The sequence below is a fragment of the Haemaphysalis longicornis genome, unplaced genomic scaffold (assembly GCF_048455015.1).
Source record: "Haemaphysalis longicornis isolate Haplotype H1 unplaced genomic scaffold, Haemaphysalis longicornis Haplotype H1 scaffold_10, whole genome shotgun sequence".
NCBI lineage: Eukaryota > Metazoa > Arthropoda > Arachnida > Ixodida > Ixodidae > Haemaphysalis > Haemaphysalis longicornis.
In genome coordinates, this window is record NW_027526204.1 from 87,194,499 (window position 1) to 87,220,622 (window position 26,124).

The 26,124-nt window shown below is 46.8% G+C and overlaps 1 protein-coding gene across 1 annotated transcript in view; it reads right to left on the minus strand.

Annotated features, from left to right (window-relative positions):
- Positions 1 to 26,124, minus strand: part of LOC144158875 (protein tyrosine phosphatase domain-containing protein 1-like) — a 112,080-nt gene that overhangs the window by 38,690 nt on the left and 47,266 nt on the right. The window contains exons 2-3 of the mRNA XM_077690051.1: positions 15,164 to 15,310; positions 14,220 to 14,300 (exon numbers count right to left, since the gene is read on the minus strand). Coding sequence (XP_077546177.1) covers positions 14,220 to 14,300; positions 15,164 to 15,310 — 228 coding nt within the window. The remainder of the gene's footprint in view (positions 1 to 14,219; positions 14,301 to 15,163; positions 15,311 to 26,124) is intronic.

Below are 26,124 nucleotides of genomic sequence, written 5' to 3' on the forward strand. Positions count from 1 at the left end.
GACCATTTCCGCTTTTATATTCAGTGTGAGGAAGACTTCCGTAGGACAGAACAGCGAAGCTGTTGTTGCTGGCCGTACTGTGTGCGGTGAGCAGGGTCATCAAAATACTGCGTCATAGTTACTCCCGCCGCTTACCGCACACGTGAGCAAGCGCCTCACGACGAGCGCCCAGCGTCGTCCAGGCTTGCGCGTGGCGCTCGCAAAAAATGCCAACAAAACAATTCACGTGCGTCCACGCCTCAACGGGGACCACAGTGAAAAGCGACGGTGGAACATGTAAATAAACAATTTCAAACCTAATGCAATGCGTCGTGGTATGTCCTTCAGTGCTTACATGAAAAGAAGTCCTCCAGCTTCGCTATGGTTCAAGCCTTGAGCCACTTAGTGCAAGCTTCGACAATTTTTTACTGTTAAGCTGTTATAGTCTACCTACGAAGTTTTTGACGCGAGATTGTTCGGGAAATGAAAGAGTCATGGTACAAATTAGTTTGAATAGATGGCACACTGACTTTTAAACAAGGATCCAAACAAGGATCCATATTTAAACAAGGATCCATATTTTGGATCCAAGGATCCAAAATATGGAGGGGAATTGTGAAAAGCTGTTTTTTGTAGTGGAGCTGTGATGCAAGAGTTTGAGAACAATTCAGTGCCATTTCACTCGGTGAAGATGGGTGACCAGCGAAGCAGTTTGTAAGTTAACGGTTGGCCACAAACTTCCGGTCCAACAGCTCCATCCCTCCGAGGACGCGTTCAGCATAACTGCAGCCACACCGACGTCTTGCATTCTCCGCCTCGTGTTTTTCGGGATACCGACGGACATCGCGCTTACGCTTGGAGTCCGCGGCCCGATCGTCGTCGGTGGTCTCCTTCAGCGGCGTTCACGCCCATTGCCGCCTATTTTTTAAAGCGATAGCTTTCTTAGTGTGACCGATGGCGTCCTGTCTGTCATAAAACTAATGCATTTCCCCATAGACCAGTTGGTCGACCGAAAAGCTGTGATAAGATCTCTGGAGACATGTCGCGTGCGTGAAATTGGGCTTCCATTGTATCAAAACGGTTACTTGAAAATCGAGAACAAGGAAAGGTTAACGCGGTTAACAAGGTTAACAAGGAAAGGTTAACAAGGAAAGGTTTGCGAGGTAACACGATACACGCATCGGTCATGAAGAAGGAGTACTATAGTGTACGTTTATTTCATAACCCACGTGTCGGTACACATTTAGATCGTTCGTAGATGCGTTTACTTGGTGCGCAAAAAATCGTCGCGTGGGTTCGTCTTCGTTTACGATTTGGGTCTTTGAAGGTTCGACGATCGATTGCACGCACTTCCAGCGAATGTTTCGACACACTTTTGGCGCAGTTTTAAGGTGAGAAAGTTTCCACGCTTTTCTCAACTTCCGTAAGAAAGGGGTGGTAAAGTTTCTTTTTCTTGTGAGTATAGGCTTCACTGTTCGATATACAATGCGGGAAAGGCAGCGCACAAAAACCAAACTTACACGGGCTTGTTAAAGTTCGGCTTCATTTCTAAACACGAGTGCATTGCTAAAACATTGTTCGTGGGCAATATATGCCATCTTATGTCAATATATGAAGCGATGGCGACGAACACGTAGGCAACGGCAGAAGGGGTGCAAAAGTGAGGAGGAGAGAAGAGGCTGTTCTCGGTCTACGAGCACAAAAAAAAAAAAAAAAAGAACGTGAGACAGCCCTATTAACAGCTCCGCTGCAAAATTGAGCTCCGTGAGCATGTACGCCGCTATGACGGGTCCACTAACTTTCCTTCTTCGAGGTTGTTCCACTGGAATGGCTGAAACTAGGAAAGTACCGTGCATTGTTTTGTTTACCCTGCATTTATTAACAGCCCTGCTAAAACGCTTTCGACGTTGCACTGAACAAACAATGAAAAGTCCGAGGACCCCTGGGTACTTCTTCGTGCTTTTGAACTTAAATTAAGGAACGCCCCGCTGTAGGCAACGCTTCAAAACACGTGGTCAAGGAACCGTTTCGTTTACTACAGACGCCGATGCCGACGCCGATGCCGTCCTTTTCTCTCAATTAACCATTTATTGCCCCCGCACTACAATGCTTTGCTGGCGGCAACATGTCCTCAACTGACAAGAAAAGTCACCGCTAACAACAACCATGTTACTTTTTTTATGGATTTTCTGTCTTTCTATTCGAAAAACGACAGCTTTGTCAACGAGCGTGGCCTGCCGACTTCAGCCCAGTTCCTTTCGCGCCGAAGACACGTAAACGGCACGCGGCTACTCCCGAGCGCAGCGTTCCGGTTACGTGTCGTCGACGCGACAGAAACTGGCTTCGCTGCGCAGTTCTGTCGCGGCCGTAAAAAACGTGGCGCAGCTCGTATTACTGGTGCAAGGCTGGAGAAACAGCAGTGCTGGCGGCCCGTCTCCTTTCGTCGTAAACCCGGCTGTTGCACCACACACGGATTTCCCAACCCGCTCGAAGTCGAAAATCGGCGGGCTCGAATTCATGGGCCCGGCCGTTAATAGTTCCGAAGTGAACTGTATAAAAGAGCATAAAATGAATGTTCTGAATTTATTTTTACGCGCTTCTTGATGTTCCTTGTACGCATTGTTTAAAAGAAACGTGTTTTGCTAGGTCTGATACTCACTATACTGTAATTTGAATGGCATTTCATGTACTGCATCAAGAGTTTATATTTTTGGGGTATGGCATACCAAAGATACGATTACAAGGAATGCCCTAGCGGGGAAGGGATTAATTCAGAGAACCTGGAGCTTTGCACCCATGTCTATATACACGCATGTTTTACATGCCGCAGCCATCGAAATGCGGCTGCCGGGGCCGGGAATCAAACTCGCGTGCTAGAAAAACACCACTGCTGAGCAACCACTGCAGGTCAAATGTTTCAATACACGTACATACTCCTGTATTGAAACGCGGAGCGAAAAATTTCAGCAAGAACAACTTCTGGCTGAGACAACAGCGTGAAGTTGCCAAGAGTCTGGTCATCAAAGGTGATGGTGTCTCTCGTGTAAGAATATGGTATATTAATACGCTGATGTGATGCGAACTGCAGGCGGTGTAATACCCGTGCTACGCGAGCATTTCCAAGGCCTTTGAATGGAATGTCATTTGACTGAAATACCACTTTTGAGCCGCTACACGACGTTTTTCAAAGGCATTTGGCTGAAATGTCGTTTGAGTGAAAGGAGCACGACAACCGATCTTCGGGAATCTCGAAGGTCTTTGAAACGCGAACGCTTGTACTCTCGCACGCAGTTTCTGCTTGGCGTATTTACAAAAATATTTATTCACAAAACTTAGTTTTTAAGGAACTCGCTTGTCATCACTATTTTGTTGTCTTTGTTTACTATTACTTGGTCTACGATTAGAAAGTAGTTTGGTAGTCCCAAAACCAGCGGTGAAAAAAAAAGAAAAAAAAAACTGCCTATGCTGTGCATGTTTCGCTCGTTCATGTAAGTTATAATCAATGTTAGCCCTAATTAAATGTGTTTTTGTGGCCCATTTTAACTTTAAAATTATCTTTTGTGTGATTTTACGGGAACGAAACTCGGCAGCAGTGGCGACACCAAAACGGGGAGGGTGAACGTGGAAACTTTTCTCTTTATTGTCACTTTCATCGTGTTGTACAAAAAATTCGAAAAAAAAAACATTTTTGGTCCCATAGCTTGGCTGGCTAGTGTCGCGACCAAAACTTTCACCTGCCTTCAAGAATTGCCGTGTAGAACGGCTGAACTCCTTCCAGTTCGAATGGCATTTGAAATTTCGAAGGCCATTTGCCTCAAATGTCCTTTCAAACACTCGTGTAGCACCGGTATAAACTAAAGTGCGTGCACTACCTAACCCTAACTTGTTTGCATTTCAGTTCATGACGTGCTTGTACAAACCAGATGCTCCGTCTGACTGGCCGCTACGGAGACACTCAACCAAATATAATAAACAAATTTTCAGCGTCTAAGCCCGGACGTGGTCACGCACACGCGGGCCTCCCTAGGCTTAAAAATAAATGACCGGGCCCGGTCCAGACTAATAATGGACGTCCGGGCCCGGGCTGGGCTAGGGCTATGTGTTACTGGCCCGGGTCGGGTTCGGGCTTCATAAAGCAAGCTCGGGCCGGGCCGGGGCCTTAAAATCAGGCCCGTGCTATAAGCGTGAATTCGGCGTCTGTGCTTCCCACTTCAGGTGCGAACGCACATGAACTGGCGAGGAGAAGAGCACGCGAGACATCACGCCAGAAACGCTGGGCAGTGTTCTTGAAAGTCGAGCTGTGCCGGCACGCGCAATGACGTCATAACTAGGCATAGCTTGGCTCATCCTACACGGCCTGGCGAAGGTCGTGCCGGGCGGCGCGCGGCGGAGCTTTTTTTTTTAGGCGCGAAGCTCCTAAAGCCATGGGTCTGTCCATCCCCTGTGTCTCGTGGTACGTGACCGCCGCATGCTTTCGGAGATGTCGCAAAGTGGGCCGCGTTGCACGCGCAAGAACCGGCTGCAACCGGCAGCGCAAACTCGGCACCGGGAGCGCGAGCTTGTCTGTGTTCGCCAACGGAGGCGCGAGCGCACGTGCACTGCGAGGGGGAGATCACGCAAGAGATCATGCCACGAACGCAGGCAGTCGTTCTCGGAGATCGAACGAGACGCAAGCACCTTTGCTCGTTTCCTCTCGTCTTGTTCGGGCACAAGTTCGCCCTAAATAAAAGTTCTTTCTTTACCGTTGTGTCCCATCCTACGTGACAAATTGCGGTGGAGGTGCGGGGTAGTCCTCGATGGCGCGGGGTCTTTCACCAGGTCTGGGCCTGGGAGCATTGACTCCGAAAATAAAAGTTGATTTGTACAATGTACCCACACAGTCTTACGTCTTTCTTAATGATGTAATGGGCGAACTTTCACGGGAGAGTTACAGTTACCGATGATCTCCCCCTCTCGAGCTTCGCCCCACTTATCATCATTCATTATGTGGATATGGCGTGATTTTTTTTTCTTGGTATTTTTTGAAACGCCAACGAACCAAGCTCAGGCTTAATCAGCTCTGCCGTTGAAACACGGCCACAGATGGCAAGAACATAGAAGTAGTTTATCAAAAGTAGGTAGGCGGTGTCTTCAGCGCTATTGCGGCAGCTGAAGGAACTAAATGCGTCGCTAAAGCTCTCTTACGCTGCTTCGAGTTCGCCAGTTCGATTACAGGTACCTTCGTGTTCGTGTTTTCTATGGGTCGAAAGGCAGTGACTCGAGTGCGCGGACAAGGTAAGGCAAGTTATCGATAAAACAGCGCAACGAAACAGTGACCCTCATGTTTTCTTTTCTTTTGACGGTGGTTTTTGTTGACTGCGGACGACGAAGAACACGCACCCAGGGGTCGATCGATCCTACAAGAGCATCGTTTTAAATATGAAGCGAAGTGGTCGAAGAGGCCGATCTCGCAGTTTCGAAAGAGTTTATAGGTACAGCCTGCAGCATTGCCGAGGACAACATGCGATGGACGGAGATAGCCCGTCGATTAATTAGCTGGGAAAAGAATGATGGGGCTGTGTTTACGTCGGTGTAGCGGGGATGAAGTTTCAGTGGGTCCGGCTATCGCCGACCTTGCATCCATATACCTCAAAGCTGGCGCACTAAGCGATCAAGAAAACACGCACGCACACGGCCATGGTCTCGAGCTCGTATTGCATATCCAACCCATCATGATGACTATTATGTCAAATCAACTCAAATCAAATATTTATTTTGAACATAAACCCAAGGCGCATTATGTCCACCGGGCATGGCAAGGGGAGACGCAAGCGTCGCCTCACGGGGTCGACGCCACGCTTTTAACTCATCGGACAGCAGTGTCTCAACTTAAATACACAGCAATTATACTATCCGTCAACTCGGTACAAGAACATTGTTGATAATTTGGAGCGATAGACTGTTGGACTAAATCACACCGTGCGTAGTAACAATATCACTTCATCAAGTTGATTCGATAGCGTTCTCTATATTGTAAATGAACAGCTTCTTTGTTACCTTTTTTTGAAAAACGGCCCCGTTGAGCTGACGTGAGCTTGTTAGGTGGTCAATGTCTTCCGCCTTCGCGTCAAGTTGGCATGAAAAAGTTATCTCCATTTTATCACGAATGCTCTATAGCTCTCAATGTTATGTAGGTATCTTGAAACACATAAACACATCATACTGAGATTGGCCGCTATGACGACCCCACCATTACGCCCAGTTTCATTTGCGTGTCCTAACAAGCTCGCAGTGAATATGTAAACGTTGCAGAATTCCCGCCTGCTGTCCATACACCCGTCTGCGGAGGTTGTACGATTACAAGAAACGTCTTAAACTCCTATTTATTGAAACTGTCTCGAAACAAATTATTTAGTAATTAGCCGCTAAGACGTCTGTCACATCACCCCGAATTTCATCTACTTTTCATAATCGCGTAGTTCTCAATGAAGTTGTAAATATTGTGGGATTCCCGTCTGCTCTTCTACAGCAGGAAAACGGACAGCCCTATATTTTGATTGATTGATTGATTGATTGATTGATTGATTGATTGATTGATTGATTGATTGATTGATTGATTGATTGATTGATTGATTGATTGATTGATTGATTGATTGATTGATTGATTGATTGATTGATTGTAGGGTTTAACGCCCCGAAGCTACACTTGAGTTATGAGGGGCGCCGTAGTGGAGGGCTCCGGATTAATTTTGACCACCTGCAGGGGATCTTTAACGTGCGCCGAAATCTCGAACACACGGGCGTCTTTGCTTTACGCCTCCATCAGAAAAGCGGCCGCCGCGGCCGAGAATCGAACCCGCGTCCTTGGGCTCGGCAGAGCAAGACAGCCCTACATTTGTCCCCTATAATAAAACTCTAGTTCTTTCAAGTTTCATTCAGCTAATTAACTGGGAAGTAAGCTCAATGAAAAATTATGAACAAATGTCTTTTTTTTTTCGTGCTCGGATGCGTCGTTCGAGGTAAAACACACCGCAGTTTCGCAACTCGTTCTTCTTGACGCAGTGGAAGGGCTAATGATTTTTTATGCATGCCACGCAGAGTGCACTGCAGTCACATGAAATTCGATGAATGCGACTACTCCGGCTCAAACAGACCGTTCGTTCTCGGAATTGTATTCGGAGCGGTGAATAAAAGCGAACGCGTGTTTACAGTACAGTGCTATTGTCGGCGCGCTGCTTACCTGGCTCACGCCCCTTGAATATCGATTGGCTGAAACTACGCTTATTGTTTGCTTTGTGTGCTGCGCTGACAGTATGTGATGAAACGATGCAAATAATTGACTGTAGTCTTCGGGTTTTCACGCATGCATAGGGCTTACCTCTTGCATTGAATATGGAGGTCTCTGTCGAATATCAATAGTACGTGTTTTTAGATGCGACTGCACCTCATTCACTCGCCTTGTCCCTACATACGGCGTTGTTGTCCGTCCACACCCCTCCCCCTACACTAAACAAAAAAATAATAGTTAGCGGCGCCCGGTTTCGATCCCACGACCCTGTGGGCGGAACGTGAGGTACATGGTGCTCTTCCCACTGCGCCACAAAACCGAGACAGAATCAAAAGCTACGAACGCGCCTTATATCCTTGACTCATTCAAACTACGTCAAGAAGCTACTGATACAACACATGATGGGGCAATGATTAACACTTGCAATAAAAGAAAAGAAGCTCCCACTTACAGCAACAAAGATGGAGTAAAGGTCGTTGCGACAGCGAAGCCCCAAGCATACCACTTAGAGAGATTGACCAAGATTGGCCAATAAAACATAATAATAATCATAAAACATAATAATCATACGCGTTCCCGACACGTTTCACGCGATTTCAGAACCAATCCAACGGAAACACCAAGTGAACCCCCACGATGCGTCGCATCTACACAGGGTTCCCATCGCGGGGAGGTGGGCGCAATTTTTTTTCGGATGGCGGGGGGGATGATGCCAATGTATTATTATATTTTTGTTGTTGTTGTCAGTTCTGAGTATCCCAGCTTATTCGGTTTTCTTGTGATAACCGTCAGTGCATTATTTCTATCATTCATAGCGTCGTCTGAAACTGTCGTCTGACGTTCAATGTGCAACCCCTGACCACTCATTCTCGACTTTTTTCCCCGTGCGTTTCGGCGAATTTCACGGGAATTTTGCGTGAAATTCCCATCTTGCTTCGAAAACGTTTCTAGTTGGCTCTCAGTTTTGTCACGTGCTTCCGGTACTCAACTTGTGACATTTGTCATCCGAAAAGACGTGTCAGATCTCACAGTCAATCAGACAAACCTTCAAAACACGATGACGAGTCCATGAAAATTCCCGACGGCGAGAATGGCCCCTCCCGCTGAGTCAAGACATACGCTGATGCTTCTACGTTGCAGTGTTTGGGATTTAACTACGCTTGTTTATTCTTGCTAAATAGTTACCGTTTTCTTAGTAATCTAAAAAGGGTTCCCTAATTGGTCAATTGGGAACTGTCGTCTGTCTACTGATGTCTAATCGGTGAGTATTGCTTATATCTATTATTTCAAAGCCCTCCTTGACTAATTACGTAAGCTATAGCGGGTAAACCGTTTTATTTTTTCGATCGTATACGTACAAAGTTTTTTTTTTTTACTTCTACTTTTATGCCTATTATTCGCTCTTACAGTATTCTTACATTTTCATTATTGCCCCAAATTCAGCCTCGTTCAGTTACTTGTTTTAGACGTAGATAATTTTACTCTGAAATCTAAGACACAGGATATGAGTCAATCAAAAAATATTATACCCCTCGCTGACATAAGCGCAACCTGGGCCATCGAACGAAATTACGACGAAATACGAAAATAAAAGTACAACGCTCGTTTTGGAAGAATCCTGTTTTTAACCAAAACAACAGACAAATAAAACGCACTCCCTGAAGTGTATTTTGCCGTAAGACACTCGAATGACTGATATTTCCTGGCCACTGTGAGTGAGAGTGAGCGAGTGAGTGAGCCACTGAGTGAGTGAGTGAGTGAGTGAGTGAGTGAGTGAGTGAGTGAGTGAGTGAGTGAGTGAGTGAGTGAGTGAGTGAGTGAGTGAGTGAGTGAGTGAGTCACTGAGTGAGTGAGTCAGTGAGTAGCGAGTGAGTGAGCCAGTGAGTGAGTGTGCCCGTGAGGGAGCCAGTGAGTGAATGAGCCAGTGAGCGAGCCAGTGAGTGAGTGTGTGAGTGAGTGAGCCAGTGAGTGAGTGAGTGAGTGAGTGAGCCAGTGAGTGAGTGAGCCAGTGAGCGAGCCAGTGAGTGAGTGAGTGAGCCAGTGAGTGAGTGAGTGAGCGAATGAGCGAGTAGCAAGCGAGTGAGTGAGCCAGTGAGTGAGCCAGGGAGCCAGTGACTGAGTGAGTGAGCGAGTGAGCCAGTGAGTGAGTGAGTGAGTGAACCAGTTAGTGAGTGAGTGAATGAGTGAGTGAGTGAACCAGTGAGTGAGTGGGTGAGTGAGTGAGCGAGCCAGTGAGTGAGTGTGTGAGCGAGTGAGCCAGGGAGTGAGTGAGTGAGCCAGTGAGTGAGTGAGCCAGTGAGTAAATGAGTGAGCCAGTGAGTGAGCCAATGAGTGAGCCAAGGAGCCAATGACTGAGTGAGTGAGCGAGTGAGCCAGTGAGTGAGTGAGGGAGTGAGTGAGTGAACCAATGAGTGAGTGAACCAGTGAGTGAGTGAGTGAGCCAGTGAGTGAGTGTGTGAGTGAGTGAGCGAGAGAGCCAGGGAGTGAGTGAGTGATTCCGTGAGTGAGTGAGCCAGTGATTGAATGAGTGAGTGAGTGAGTGAACCAGTGAGTGAGTGAGTGAGCCAGTGAGTGAGTGCGTGAGTGAGTGAGCGAGAGAGCCAGGGAGTGACTGAGTGATTCAGTGAGTGAGTGAGTGAGTGAGTGAGTGAGTGAGTGAGTTAGTGAGCCAGTGAGTGAGCCAGTGAGTGAATGAGTGAGCCAGTGAGTGAGTGAGTGAACCAGTGAGTGAGTGAGTGAGCCAGTGAGTGAGTGATGGTCCCGGCTTGGTCACCCGCTTTTTGGACCAAATAAAGTTATAACGGGGTTTTGCATTATCCTCGAAATTACCGCAAATCAAATTCATAATTACCGCTCCTCTATGAGGTCACGTGAGTGATGATGATGCTCGTGCACGGACATTATGATACCTGACACCTTCCCAGTAACCGCCAAAGCTGTAACATACAATTTCGAAAGCGATGCTCCCGGTTGCTTGCTCCTTTCCTAAAAATGATGAATCACTGCCCTCGATGTCTAAAGGAGCCACGAAGACAAACTATAACGTTTTTAAATTTCAAAAAAGAAAAAAAAAACTAGCCTTTGGTAACTCATTAAACGCCGTTCTAGCCACGAAAGAGGTTTTTTTCGCCGAAAAAAAAAAACCGCAAGAAATACTGAGAAACTCCCATTTCCCCCTACAGTGACGTAGTGTGGACACCAGTGACTCAATGTGGCCCAGCATTAAAAACCAGTGTGTTAACCGCACGTTAGAATTCTAGCGACACAATAAAATCGAACTAGAGGCCCCACTACAGTCACAAAGTCACGTTTCGTGGCGGTCGGCTGCCGCCAATCGCAGAAGCTATATTCGGTGACGACAGATAAATCGTCGGAATGTGCCTAAGGTCTAGCCACTGCTTCATATACAGTAGCCGACCGATTTTTTGGACAAGGAGGGGGGAACGAGCAATTGTCCGAATAAAACGGCAGTCTGAAAAATCCACGACACATTACTTCTATGGGACAACTGGCTGTTTCTCGGGGAAGTCCGGAATATCCAGCAAGTCCGAATTTTCCGAGTCCGAAAAAACGGTCGGGCACTGTATTATCCTTAATATATCGGTCATTAATGAGTAGCATTCTTCGCTAGTATCCTCATCCCCCAGCCAAGACCGTGTAACGCCCTGCATTTCCACAAAAATGCATATTTTGCCGAACAAACACCCTTAATTGTTATAATAGCGTAAATGGAGATATTTGGTCGAACAGAATTTCGAAAAACCAAAAACCCCCCAAAACCCCCCAAAAAACAAAAAAGCTAAAAATTTGACATAAATGATCTGGCAAAATAAAAAATATGCACGTTATACATCTCCCTCCAAAACAATAGAATAAACAAGAAAGTCCGCAAAAAAAACATTTCAATACGAATAAAAAACAGTGTAAACGGACCAACTCTGCAGTACGCCTTACATCTTCGGGGAAAAAAACATAATTAGTGAAGTAAAGGCCCTTCATCGCTATTACAGTGTAAATCTACATCATTTGAGAAAATAAACAAAAGCAAACTTAAAAAGAACGAAAAAGAAATGTGGCTCCAATCCACACTGTGAAGGTGATTGGACTGCGAAGCTGTAAACGACACCCACAACGGTTTTGAGTTTAGTTGGAAAGAAAGCTTATTACAAAAAAGGAATACAAACATATTAGTATGCAGACGAGGGTCGCAGAGTCAATTTACTGAAAGGGGACCCTCGATTACCCAGCGACGTCACTTGAATTTTCACACTAGCCACTACAAAGAGTGAAACCAGAGGCAGATGGAGTGTACTTAACCTCACTTTCTATTACTGCACAGTGACATCCACGACTACTTTACGTTCTTCTTTTTCTGGCTGTTCTTCCGTGGTCTTCCCAAGGTAGCGTGGAATGAACTGAAGGAGGTGCTATACCGACCTCCTTTTTCACATATGAAAGCCTGGTGGCGTCACTACGCAATTGCTATGCTGTTTGGTACTTTTTCACTCGAAGTAGCTGACACAACCATAATCTTCACCGCTATGGCCAGTCCCCTTGGGTAAGTATGATGTGCCTGCCTTCTTAATGGTGATAGTTTTCTGCTGACATCGCCACGAAAATTTGCTTGAATGGTACAGGCATATTACTTCGCAGTGATAATTCAACGTCTTTCGCTGCTCATAGTTATATTTGGCTGTAAAAAACTCACACCCTAGACAAGTGGCATAAGAATGATACGCGTTAATTGACAATTCTCTAAATTTCTGCAGATTTTTCTTCGAATTTTGCGGTAAAACTGGTACCCTTTTTATCGTGACAAAGTAGTCTTGTTAATGAACCAAACGTATTGTGTCTTCATGGTCCCAATTTAGCTGCGAAACGGCGGCCCGACTGAAACCCAGCCGGCATGTTTCTCAGCAGCAGCAAAACAGGACATCCGAGCGGGCGGGCACTTTTCTGCGATCGAACAGCGATGGAGCTTGTAGTGCGGTGAACCGCGCGAAACCAATGACGTTGCTTCATCGACGTCCGGCGAAACTTTCCTCGGCCAGGTGGGTTTTCCAGCTGACTGAATGGCTTTCTAGCGTGACGCCAAAAGGTTTACGGGGAGCCCTGCGGTGATGTTTTGAGAGCGCAGGTAACTGAGGAATCGTTGTGTGGTAAGACCAGTGACTATAAGAGGTGTGTGGGGAACGAAAACGGTTGAACTGCGGGCGAGGCAACTGTTACTGGAATTGTACATATAGTGGCAGAGAAAATGGATGTGTTCAGAAATTCAGAAACAGTTTCAGCAAATATTCGCGCCTTATTGGGGACTATATTTGTTTCGTCGAATCTTGCTTCTGAGTTGATAAAAGTACTTTGTTCAATTCTTCAAAGGTCGTACTCTTATTTAAAAAACTTTGACTCTTTTATTTTCTGAAGCTGTTCTTTTTGTTTGGCAAACATTTCTTGGCACGCAGCAACAGATTTTAAATATTTTGGTCTGTCTGTCTGTCTGTCTGTCTGTCTGTCTGTCTGTCTGTCTGTCTGTCTGTCTGTCTGTCTGTCTGTCTGTCTGTCTGTCTGTCTGTCTGTCTGTCAAACAGTGATACGTACTTGGTAGGGGATGGGCTGTTGTATTAAAGCGCAAGTATTTTTGCCGAATACTGAGTCTAGAGCATCAATCGTGCAAGGCCTTGTAGCAGCAAAAATGCATAATTGGCGAAGTTAAGATATTTCGTTGTTATAACGGCGTAAACGTACATCATTGGTTAAAAACAAAGAAAACGAAAATACCAAACTAAAATGAAACAAAAACTTACTTATTATAGACAAGGAGTAGCCCAATGCAGTCTAAGGAGGGTCAATTTGGCTACTCTTAACCAAATATGGCTACAAAAAAGTCAAAACTTATTGAAGCAGCCTAGGAATTATTACGTATTAATACAGAATTCTGAGAATTTTCGTGATTTTTTTTTTGTGTGCATACATGCGGCGGCGCCTTAAGCTCCTACATAAATGAAAAATATGTTTTTGCCAGCCGTTCGCGAGTTCCTCTGATTGCATCCAGACTCCTTTACTTGAGCAAGGGATCACGGCCCCTCGGTAAAGATTTCTTGTGGGTAAAAAGGAGTAACTGCGTCATTTTATATGCAAGCTTTATGGCCTGTCATAGGGTTCAGGAAGCGGGATCCTATAACGGGTGCAGCGGAACAATTCATTGCGGCTTATACTCCGTCCCAACGAAAACAAGAAAAAAAATTTCATATGGATACCCACAAACCAAGTAGCATTCTCCCCGTTGAAAGACAGGCCTGCGTTGATGAATTTCACTTCACTCCCTCCACTCTCCCCCTTTCGAAGGTGCAGTTGGTACACTAGCATAGGAAAGTGGTTAAACAAATGGTTAGGCAGAGGACACGAATTCACTAAAAATAGCAACAATGCTAATAGAACTACAAGCAAGCCGTTACTGTATTAGGACGATTGAGACATACTGGTACGTCGCTTACACAGTCTTGCGGTAATTGGCTAGAAATAGCAGGACGAAATTCCTTGCAAGACATAATACCATGGGTCAAATTCTGCAGGGCGCCAGAACTTTTCCAGCGGGGTTGATTTTTCAAGTGGTCTCCCGTGATTGGCTCTGCACGCCGTTACACGCGGCGACGTTTTTGCACGCGAAGTAAATGACGTGAGACCACTTGAGAAATCGCCTCCCCAGGAAAACTTCCGGCATTCCGCAAAGTAAGTCATCAAATATGCACACGTGGAATATGCCCGCACTGGCGGCTACTCAAGTATGGACAAATCGATATGTCACGTGGTCTGATTGCCTGCTCGATAACTTCTTTGTACGGCCACTAGAAGGTTTGATATCAGTATTTCATGCACTCGACTCTTCCGGCGGAAGGACTAGCGTCATTTTTTTTTCAGAAGTAAAATTACGTTGTTTGAAGGCATAGGGGGCCAGTGTGCGGAGGAGACTTACTCGTTGAACTGCTGGATGATGTTGTAGCGCAAGATAGCCTCAGTGCTTGGTCGCGCCATCGCCAGAATGTCGTCCGTTATCCTGCGAAGCAAACGCACAGCGCACAAATTATACTTAGATGTCCTATAAATTTGTGTTGTAAACTGTCCCTTTCGCTTCCCCCCCCCCTTCCCCTCACTTAAGTTTCGCCCATAGCCTGCTGACAGTACCTTAAGTACGAAAGTTCTACTCCTGTTTCTACGAGACACTGAACTAGGCAAATTTGTTTAGGTCACAGACAGAGCAAGTGGGTCACGATATCTACTCTTTCGAACTGTGGCGTTCATCTATTTATTTTTCTTGGGCTTGTGTTGTTACTCATTTTTTTTGCGTCATTTACTTTTCGTTTTGTTTCAGCGTTTCTATTAACGACTTTCTTTTCAATTGTGTTTTTTTGTCCGGACTCTGCTGCCAGCATTGTCTTGTTTTTCTGTCCTTTTTTTAGCGTTTCTTGTTTGTCTTCATGTCTAATATTCACCACGCATCAACGTAGTCACCCCCCCCCCCCACCACCACCATCTGGTGTAGCAAGCCTTGTCCCTGGCAGGGCTGACCTCACCAGTTCACATTAAAGAGCATTCTCTCTCTCTCTCTCTCTCTCTCTCTCTCTCTCTCTCTCTCTCTCTCTCTCTCTCTCTCTCTCTCTCTCCTCTCTCTCTCTCTCTCTCTCTCTCTCTCTCTCTCTCTCTCTCTCTCTCTCTCTCTCTCCACTCCATTCCCCCCTCGTTGTAAAAGTTAGATTGACGCCCTGCCGCAAAAAAAGAATCGTTAGGCCGACAACGACCTAAAACTGATAATGCAATGTCATGGTAATGCCATAAAAAACAGGAAAAAATACTGCCCGGGATGGTAGCAGAAGGAAGCTGCTGCTTATTGCAAGGCCTGATCATCTCGAATCCGCGCACCAGTGAGAGTAGAGTCCCGTGATGGCGCAGTCTTCGGCCGGCCAAGTGGCGCCAGACTCGTACTTGCAGTGGACGCCGCCGCAGAACACCTGACACTGGAACTCCCCTGGTGCGCTGCGTCGAAGGCGCTCCGAGAGCTTGGTGTATCTGCGCAGGAGGAGAGGGAGAGAGAGAGAGATGCAGCGGAACAATCCCGTTATGGTTGGTGAGTCTGGGCAGAAAAAAAAGTTTACGCTATAGCGGGAGATTCGCCATAAGTGGAGGCACTTAATTCAAGCACTAATTTGGGCGGTCAATTATTTGCTGGGGTACTGATAAAAAAATGGAGGACCTATGGTAAGACAAAGATAGTTAAAGCGCGAAGCTTTCTCCCACACAACCTGAGTTAAAGTCAAAGTTCAGTATCCGAACTGCTTCGACCATATAGGCATGCTGAGCCACCAAGATCAACTAAGTCCTATTTCCGAGAAACTGTGGCATTTGTACATAGTGTGTATAGTTTGCTTGACCAACCACCTGACTGGTTCCCTCTTTCGAACGCTTGTGTGTGTTTGCCTGAATTTTGACGTATATGTGCTTCTCATAACTTCAGTGTATTCTTTTGTTTGCTTGTATATCTGAGCGTATTCTCCCATGTATTAAAAAAAAATCGGAGTGACGCAATTGGGTAGACGTCGGCTTCACAACGCGAGAGACCGAGGTTCGATCCCCACCACGGTGAGCGTTCTTTTTTTTTCTTGATGCGCTATAGCTTATCATCATCATCGTTTTGTGCAACCCACTGTGTGAAGCTAGCTTTCCTTCAGTGCATTTTACTCGGAGGAACGACGCCACGAGTGAGGTATAGATAGCTTCGCTTTAAAACGTTTAATACACGCCCGACGTACGGCATAATCGTTGAAACACCAATTCCTTGCCGTGTGTGTCTGCTTGTGTGTTTCTCGGGCTACTGCAATCAGGCTTTATACAAAGCTGGATTTATAGTATACCCTATTACGTGATGGCTGCGTTCTCTGTGTTCCTACCGTACGTGTGTACCTAGCATCGTACGGGAATGATTTAGCTCTGGGGGGAATCTTAGGGAACAAAACAGGGGTAGACAACGCCTTCTAGATCTAAAGGCCTCGGACCTCATGTTCACCACTACCTCCTCCCATTTCCATACGTGGGAAAAGGGGGGGGGGGGGGGGGTCTCCTTATTTCGGCCTGTTCGTGGTGACGTTTCCTGACATTTAATTCTTCTAATCTGACAAATGGTATCTCCAAAGAGCGGGGGCTGACTGTGCAAACATGCTTCTCGCCATCAACGAGGTGATTGTAGAGCCGCCTGCGCTACCGTAGGAGGAGCCGACCTAGAAAAGCGCTCGTGGTGCGCGTTCGCTTCCACGCCTGGCTTCCCCTCAAACGCTGCGGTACGCATGTAGAGGAGATCGTACTCGAGTTGCGAAAAACACCGCGCTGCGTTGTTTAATGAGCGGCGCGCCACCTCGGTCCTCGGCGGCATTCTACCCTGCGTACTTTATATATTTTTTGTCCGTGAGTATGGTTCTTTAACGACCGCGAAGTGCCGTTTGAACCACGCCCCCTGGTCTGACAGCAGGGTTTATAATAGAGGAGGAAATGACGAGAGGGAAGTGAGGGAGGTAGAGTGGGTGGCCGTTCTCCGTGCGGTCATGGGTGACACGACGACCAGCCTCTAATTAAAAACGTCTGCTGGAGAACGGAGAAAGCGGAGAGGCGATAGGGGGATCTGGGGTTTGCGATATACGAGAGGCAATCTAAGTGGAGGAGAGGGTACCGTATTATAGTGCCGTAATAGCACTCTTTTAACGTCGCCTCCACCCCCCCCCCCCCCCCCCGTCCTCGTTGTACGCGCGCCGGTCTGTTTGCTGAAATCGGAAGGACGGAGCCATGGCAGTGCGCGAGATCTTGGTAGAATAGCGGTTACATGCGATTTATGCACGTTGAACCTATTGGAATAGGAAACTATTTCTGCGCAAACAAAGTTCCGAAATTGTACTGGGTCCGAAGCATTCGATGACAAAGCGGTATATCAAAGTCAATGTCACTAACAGCTCCATCGATATCATTGCGTTCATTACCCTAGCAATCATCACCATCCACCTATTTACGTCCACAGCATGACAAAGACTTCTCCGGTAGAGTTCGAGCCCCTACCATCCTGCAGAGTTCGACTATATTCGCCACTAAATGAAAGACACCTCTATCGGCTCCACAAATCATCACTGAGAGAACGCGTGGCCTGTAATTTACTTTTATTTTTAGTCACTGTTCATAAATGTATTCTACGCATATGTAGTCTACGCTTAACTTGTTTCTCGTCGTTTGGAATGGCAACGTGTCCGAGAAATACACTGTCCTCGGACACGTTATATACGTTATATACATGCGAATATACATGCGAATATAACGAATACGTTATATACATGCACCTCTCCAAGCATTTTGTTGTACACGTTAACGGTAGTTGTTACAGGCTGTTTAATAAATGTATTTAGTACTAAGATTTATTATGAGAAGTAAGCGTACTAGTAAATTGAGAATATTTGAGCCACTTTGTCACTTTGGCACTTTGAGCCAAAAATATTTTTGAATATTTTCATGGCTTGGGCTGACCCCTTGTGGATTTGTATATTTCAAGAGATGAAATAAACTATTACGATTACTATTGCTTCGGATTTTCAGGCGATTTCTTTTTTTATTATTATTGCGATAGTATTTCCCGCCTTTCGCAGTGCTCGCGCGCCCCCTGCCTGAAACTGCGCCAGCGGGAGTTCTGTTCTTCTTGCGCTTGCTTTAATTTTGTATGCTAAAGCTGTTTCGCATCATTTCGAACGCGCAATTTTTTTCTTGCGCGGCTGGAGCCTTTATGCGCCATTTTTCATGCGTGGCTGGGGCCTTTATGCGGCATTTCGAACACGTCATTTCTTTCTTGCGCGGCCGCTTTTTTCGCGTACTATCTCAAAAACCAACCTAACGAGCGTTCCTAAAGGAACGCGGGGGCTGCCGGTTATTTACACATATTTTGCCTGAAATGTATCTGCAGTGTTATTGCTTTGCGCTGAGCAACGGAACAAGCGCCAGCGGTTCACGAGGTTTGAACGGTTATGACTATTTGCACCGCGTGGTTTTCGAAGCTTCGGCGTGACTACCTGACCCCGGTACAGAAGGCTCTATTTGGATCCGTTATCACGGTGCGCCACCCGGCAGTCGCATCGACCGTTAGTGAGCTAAGAGGACAAGGCGAGCCCATAAAGTGCTCTGCACTTAAGAGAGAGAGAGAACAGACTTTATTTACAGATCCTGCGTGGGAAAACTTCCTCGGAGCACTTGGGTCTGCTTGAATGCTTTGAAGGCGAATGCCTGGCGATACTTATTAACAGCTTCTGTGCTGCAACATCGAATTTGCGCAGCTTTCTTCGCTTTTGTTGTTGTTTTGTTGTCTTTAGGCGCGAATTACTTCATCCGCCTTTTTTCGGCCTACACCGTGTACGCGCCTCTCTTTCCTTTCGTGTCTTCGTCTTGCGCCAGAATTACGACAGCACGCACACGCGACAGCTAGCCTGGAATCAGGGTTCTGTGTGGCTGTAGTACACCTGTTCTACTCACGAGCCGTCATGTTCAGGTGTCGCGCCGCAAACAATATTCTAGAACTTTGTGTTTCGAATTCATGGTTCTGTGAATTTTTGAAGCGGCGAATTAGCCCTTCAAAGCTCCCGAATCCCTGCCAATATTATGTGCCACGAAATATAAACCCTGTCAACGACAACGACAACGACAACGACAACAAATAACGATAACGACAACAAATTTGGTCCTGCGATGACAACGAAGAGAGAGAGAGAGAGAGAGAGAGAGAGAGAGAGAGAGAGAGAGAGAGAGGTGGGGGTAAGGGGAAGAAGGGGAAGAAGACGACAGGGCGACAGCGTCGTTCTGTCGTCTTTTTCCCTCGTGTCTGTGTCTACTGCACTCCTGTTCAAGATACTTAAGCAACACCAATTGCCCGAATGTCGATATTTTTGCTGAAATAGCCCGGTTGGTAGAGCATGTGCAGTCCCGTGTTCGAACCCCGTCCGATCACACATGTTCTTTGTTATTTATTTTCTCTCTCTCTCTCTCTCTCTCTCTCTCTCTCTCTCTCTCTCTCTCTCTCTCTCTCTCTCTCTCTCTCTCTCTCTCTCTCTCTCTCTCTCTCTCTCTCTCTCTCTCTCTAATTACAGGGGCGGCCATTTTCTCGACCTAGCAACAACAACGGCGCTTGAATCGGGAACTTGAGGCTTTTCTCTAAAACCAGAGCTGTAACCGGCGTACCAGATACCCCAGCTGTTGCTCCATCTAACCAAGCCCCGATGTATAATTTCGACTCAGTCAAATTGCCACTCCTCCCATGCCTGCTGAAAGCGCGTACTGGAAGCGATCGCTTAGACTTCCACAGCACGCGTTGCTTATGACAGCTCACCCGCATCATCACCACGTCGATCGACACCAAGCGGGGCTCTTCGTCGATACGTCGCGCACGTGGTCGTGCCCGTCGCGCCAGATCGGAAGGGTGTGTCGGCGCATTGAGCCGCAGTTGGCAGCTCAGAGGGAAAAACCATAGAGTTTCATACTAATATACACTAGAGGGAAATCTCGCGCCACTGTCTAGGCGCGCCGCGCTTCGGCGAGCGTTCCGTCAGAAACTCTATGGCAGGCACGTTCCACTTATCCTTGGCATGACTCATGGACAGGCTGAAAAGTTGGCTCTGGCTGCAAAAAAGCAACAATATTACTGTAGAAGGTTCATGAAATTTGTTTTGTTATTATAAAACTAAACCTCCAAAAAGATTAATTTGTCAGTGATTATGTAGAAGCTTCATGCACGACGAACATGAAAAAAGTGCCACCCTTTTTTGTTTATTTTGTCTTCGAGACAAAAAAGAAGCCATATGGCTAGCTAAGCCAAGTAGGCGAGGAACGTCGCTAGTATAGTGAACTAAAGTCGTTAGAGGCCCGCGACTGTAGCGACAGATTTCCCTCTAGTATATATTAGTATGAAACTCTATAGGATAAACGACTCAAAAGTGCGCCGTCATTAAGCAAACTTAGTAAGCTGGTATTGATCGCCCGAATTCTTATCGCCAAAATTCCTATCACCATCGCAAGAATCCCTACGCTTACGAAACCACCGCTGTTTTAACTGTAGCTGCTACATCGATGCGAGCAGCATCGCATCCCTGATTCGGCCGTCTGTAAAGTGGTAGAGTTCTGAGTATTTGTCTTCGTTTTCGTAACGTTTTCCTGTGACTGGCCCCGGGAAAAACTTTGTCCGTAATTCGCGAACTGCGTCCGCCACATTTTAATCCAGGGCCCAGCACCTTATAGGCCATAGAGTACTGGCAGCTGTCCAGAAATTCTGCCGGTGCGCAAGTTTCACATGAATCTCTGCTAAGTTCCCGGTGTATGTAAGTTTCGCAGGAATGTGAGCTAAGTTCCTGGTGTATGTAAGTTCGACAGGAATATCGGCTAAGTTCCTGGTGTATGCAAGTTTCGCAGGAATGTCAGCTAAGTTCCTGGTTTATGTAAGTTTCACAGGAATCTCGGCTACGTTCCCGGTGTATGCAAGTTTCGCAGGAATGTCAGCTAAGTTCCTGGTGTATGTAAGTTCGACAGGAATCTCAGCTAAGTTCCTGGTGTATGCAAGTTTCGCAGGAATGTCAGCTAAGTTCCTGGTTTATGTAAGTTTCACAGGAATCTCGGCTACGTTCCCGGTGTATGTAAGTTTCGCAGGAATGTCAGCTAAGTTCCTGGTGTATGTAAGTTCGACAGGAATCTCAGCTAAGTTCCTGGTGTATGCAAGTTTCGCAGGAATGTCAGCTAAGTTCCTGGTTTATGTAAGTTTCACAGGAATCTCGGCTACGTTCCCGGTGTATGCAAGTTTCGCAGGAATGTCAGCTAAGTTCCTGGTGTATGTAAGTTCCACAGGAATCTCGGCTAGGTTCCTGGTGTATACAAGTTTCGCAGGAATCTCGGCTAAGTTTCTGGTGTATGTCGTTGTGAGGATAAGAGTTTTATTTTTAAATACGTCGTGTACATGGCTTCCTACGTCCGTACATCACGACTAGCATCATATCCGTCATTCTGACGGTGACTCAGTAACTGGCGGATGAGCAACGCGAGGCTAAGCCGGAGATCTCGTTCACAATAGTTGCTGGCGGCCCTACTGCGCTTCACTTAGGTGGGACAGGAAACCGGGTCATCTCAACTAACGTGAAGCCTGGGGAGGGGCGAAGCATGCAGTGTACAAGTGCATTCTAAGATTGCAAGTCTCTCTCTTTCCACACGGCGCGCGCTGATTAGGCACCGGAGAAGCGCCGGTGGGCGGAGCAATCGCGCGCTTGCTGAGGAGGTGGCGCCCTCTCTTGCGTTGGACCGGATTTAGGCGATTAAATGAGCGACAGACTGCCCATAAGTTGTCTCCATGTTGTACGCCGCAGCATGCTAAGAAGTATGCTTTACAGGAGAAAACCTGGCCTTTCAAACCAATTTCGAGACGGAATATAACACAGTTCTGTTATTAATGCAATTAAATCCTGGTTATTCCTGTATCTTAAATATTTAAGTCACGTAAGTTTATTTTGAACCTGTTTTTTATCCCTTATACACTCGTTTTTTTACCATAGTTTGACAACTTGATTTACTGTGACGACATGACACGACGACAGGAGACGCTGACAGCCCGAGCCCCTAGGGTGATTCGCCCCTAATAGGGGAGGTAGAGAAACACCGCTCCACTCGCATCCCCCCGCCCCTCATGGGAAATTATCGTGCCCAGGTTGCTGTAGAAGGTTCGATACGAAGTATTATGTACCTCATTTAGCTGCACAAATACTCGCAGCTTTTGGCTGTAAAAACACGCGCACGATCTGTCAAAACGTATCACGAGAAAAAGGGGCGAACGACAAATATTTTGTTTTTAAACACGTTCTTTGCCCTCCGCCGATCCACTATCAACGTGGGCGCATGCTGTCTCTACCCTCCTCCGGCTCGGTGAACCGCGTCGGTTTCGTGTGCGCCGATTGACCGATTGATCGAGGAGGCGGAGTGTTATCTCGCCAATGCTGCATTGCAAAATACTGACGGGTCTCCTGTGCAACATGTAAGGCAAATGCACTGAAGGAAATCTGTGCAGTGGTGCTGACTGTCCCCTCATCGACAAGAACCACGCGGAGAGTTATGGTACATTTACTTTTCGTAACCAATTACCTGCGTCGACAGGGACGACAAGGGCAATGACAATGATTTTTTGGCTGCTGAATGCCCAATAATCAATGAATACCAAGGCCGCAATCATTACTGGCCAAGATTGTTGGCCAATGTCCTGCGTCGATAAAGGAGACCATGATAGTGATGGTGATAATCTAATGCGTACCGAGAGCGACGGAGTCATATCATGGTCTCCCGACAACGAGGAGTAAATGTGCTACGCTGCAAATTTTTTTACGTCGCTCTTAATCATCGCGGTTAAGCGTGGTCCAGCGCAATTTGAATAAACCTTTACATTCTCGACAAGGTCAGGACATGTTGTGGGTAGTGTTTCGCACGCGCAGTTATGTCGTCCTGTCGACTACGCCAAATTTAGTGCCGTAAGCCCAACCCACTGACAAAAAGTATGAAGACGTTAAAAATGTCCATACGTTAAGACTGACTGCAGTGAAGATCAACTATAATGAGCTGTTATATCTGCTTGCTACAAGTCCTCGCACTCTTATGTCCCCAGCTTGCATTACCCCATAACAATGGCTTTTGATTGATTGATTGTAGGGTTTAACGCGCCGACGCAACGCAGGCGATGAGGCGCGCCGTAGTGGAGGGCTCCGGATTAATTTTGACCACCTGGGGATCTTTAACGTGCGCCGAAATCTATTACACACGGGCGTTTTTGCTTTTCGCCTCCATCAGAAAAGCGGCCGCCGCGGCTGGGAATCGAACCCGCGACCTCGTGCTCAGCAGCGCAACGCCTTAGCCACTGAGAGCAATGGCTTTTGCCTTTCCCCCCTCAATAACACTCCTATAAATTCATATAATCACTCATTATCCGTTTCAAGATTTCTTTCGCTTCTACAGTATAACTGAGCGCATTCTACTGCGGATAGCCTGCACATGTCTTCCTTTCTTCCCCAAATATGAAACAAAAAGTACTGGTTACAGTCGCGCAAACGCGGTATCACTGTCTCCACGGGGCAATTCAGTCCCGGCATGTGCCAGCGTGTGTGTGTTTCTTGCTGCTACGTGTACACGGGCAGTGCGCAAGCCGCCGACGTGCGACGCGTGTGCGATGTGCTGAGGGGAAGCCGACCGCGAAGGAAAAAGGGTGAGAGAGCTAGCCCCCCCCCCCCCCCTCCCCATTTTTTTTTTTTTTTTGCCCAGCGTCCGCGCGCGGGAAGCCGGGTGTTGTAGGGGCGACCTTGGCCAAAAAAGAGCCGCGTTGTCAGCCCGTTTATCCCTTTAGCTGCTTTGCCAGAGTTGTCAGAGCGAGGGAAGGCAGCGCTGACCCGCGACGCCCGGTGTGGCTTTGTTATACAACGCAACGCACACGCACGCACAGGCAGCTGAACACAGAAACGGGAACAGCTCGGCCCTGACTTATTTAATTACTGGTATTTTTCGAGGAACTGGAAGGCACGTGGGGTTCCCTTTTTTATGTGTGGCCAGATAGAAGCTTACGGTACGAGCTGCGTAGTTAAAGTAGCGTGAAGTGTTTGTGGTCGGCATACAAAGGAAACAACGTCGCGAGGTTTCACAACACAGCGCGATACGCGAACGGGTATGCACGATTTCAAAAGTACGGGCTATATTTTTGCTTAATTTTCGTGCTGCGGCTGTGTCAGACACAGGCATGTTTCGAAGAAGCGTAGGGAATCAAGTTTGCTTGTGCAAAGTTCGTACTTCACCAGGTCTGCTAGCACTAAATTAACGTGCACCAAGTTTATGCTGCCCCAATCTCTTTTTTAGGGTGCAGCTCTTTGGCGGCCGTCTCTTGGCTGAGCCGCGTTGTCGGCGTAACCGAGTGGACGATGGCAAGGCCGAGGAGTGAAATAACAAGCGAATGATGAAAGAGAGAAAAGGTGGAGAGTGTCGCGAAATCGGGAGGGGAGGGTGGTTCGCGGTGGCGGCGTGAGCCAGCGCTCTCCGAAAGTGTGCGGTGGGGGAGGGGAGGGGCCAGTATGCTGTGCCCGCACGAGGCCCTCGACGGCGCGACCTTTGGCGAAAACGGGAGGAGGCTGTGCGCGTGACTATGATGTGCGTTCGCTTAAGACGCAGTTCGCGGTCGCCGCCGACGCACAGGCTCATCATCACTGCCGTCGAGAGAACCCGCGAGTGAGGGATGCAACAGCGCACTGCTGCTGCGCCGAAATATCGCATTAGCGAGTATCGTAATCGCCGGCCTTTTTTTTTTAATTTTTCGCTGAACCGATTTAATTTACACCAAGTGGATGTTGCACTAAGTTTGTTCACGCCACGTTATTTCGCGACCAATGAGAGCTTGCTTCGTCAATATCAATTTAGCCCAGTGTTTTATAATAAGTTATTTCGCTGCGAAGTTTTTTAATCATGCTTGTGGCGTAAAGCGTTCATTTCCCCAAGTTGATGCCACGTCAGGTTGCACTGAGCTCATACTGCACCGAGTTTTCGTGAACCAAGTTTATTCTGCGCCAAGCTTCTTGGCGACAAGTTTATACCGTAGCAGGTTGACTGGCATTGAGTTATTACGCCGTGTTCTCTTGCATCAAGCTAATGCTGCACAAAGTTTGTTTGCCCTAAGTTTATACCGCGCCGGTTACTTGCATAATACACTGAGTTTACTTGCGCCAATTTTATACCCGGATTGTAGACGAGACAGGTGGTACATATCGGCGTGATCAACAGCGTGGAAGGACAGGACGACAGGACAGCACACAGACACAGCGCTGTGTCTATGTGTGTCCATGTCTGGATGAGTTTACGCATACACAAAGACATACGAGGCGTTTTTTTTTTTTTTTTTTTCGAAATAAGTCAGATCCACCTAACGCGAATTTGAGAAAGAAGCGAAAGTTTATTACCGGACCTTAATGCAACGCTGTCAAAGCTTATATACGATGCATATATTTTACATGTCAGCTAGGGGCAGTTTATGGCCAGAAGTAATTAAAAATTATGCGGTGAAGTTGAGCAATATTGAGGTGATAAGTTTGGATTTGGCTGATATTGAATTGACACTCTGAAGTTGACGCGGCATTCTTATGAAAACTTTATTTAAATTGAATTTGAAGCATGTTGCGATTGCCTTTTGGTGTAAAAGGCACTCAACATATGCAAAAGGGCTTCAAGAACTGTAGAACAATACATGCAGAGCAGGCGAGCATTCTTGGCACCATTAGTAGCTCTTTTCGAATTTTCTTGGGCACGCCTGAAGCCACTCACGAAGTAAGCAAGCTCTTCATTGCTTTGCCATGAATTTCCAAAACACTTCACAAGAAGGCTGCTGATATCTTCTTCGTCACCTTAATGAAGTCCTTCGTATTCTCAGATTTCGGAAGGGAGGGGGGTATTTAGTTAAGTACTAAAATGGTAAATATGGAAGTAAAACATTCGTAGGGACGGGTGAGACGAACTGAAATCATTGTTTCACATCTCTCCGTTTCATTTCGTTCCCTTCTTCTTTCGTTCACTTCGTTGTTGGCATCTGAGGACAGATCTATCGCCGATCTAATTGCCGTCTCAATACGTAATAAGCCAGCTCCGAAAGCAAACAATAAAAAACCTTCCGAAAACACCTATGAAACAGTTCAGCTGTCAAGCCAAAAGCAAACTCCCATTCGGCAAATGGATTTGACTCATTTTGACCCGGGAAACGTACAGGATCTGGCTCATTTTCTACACCAACTGCGATTTTCGTACACGTTTTCAGGCCGTTA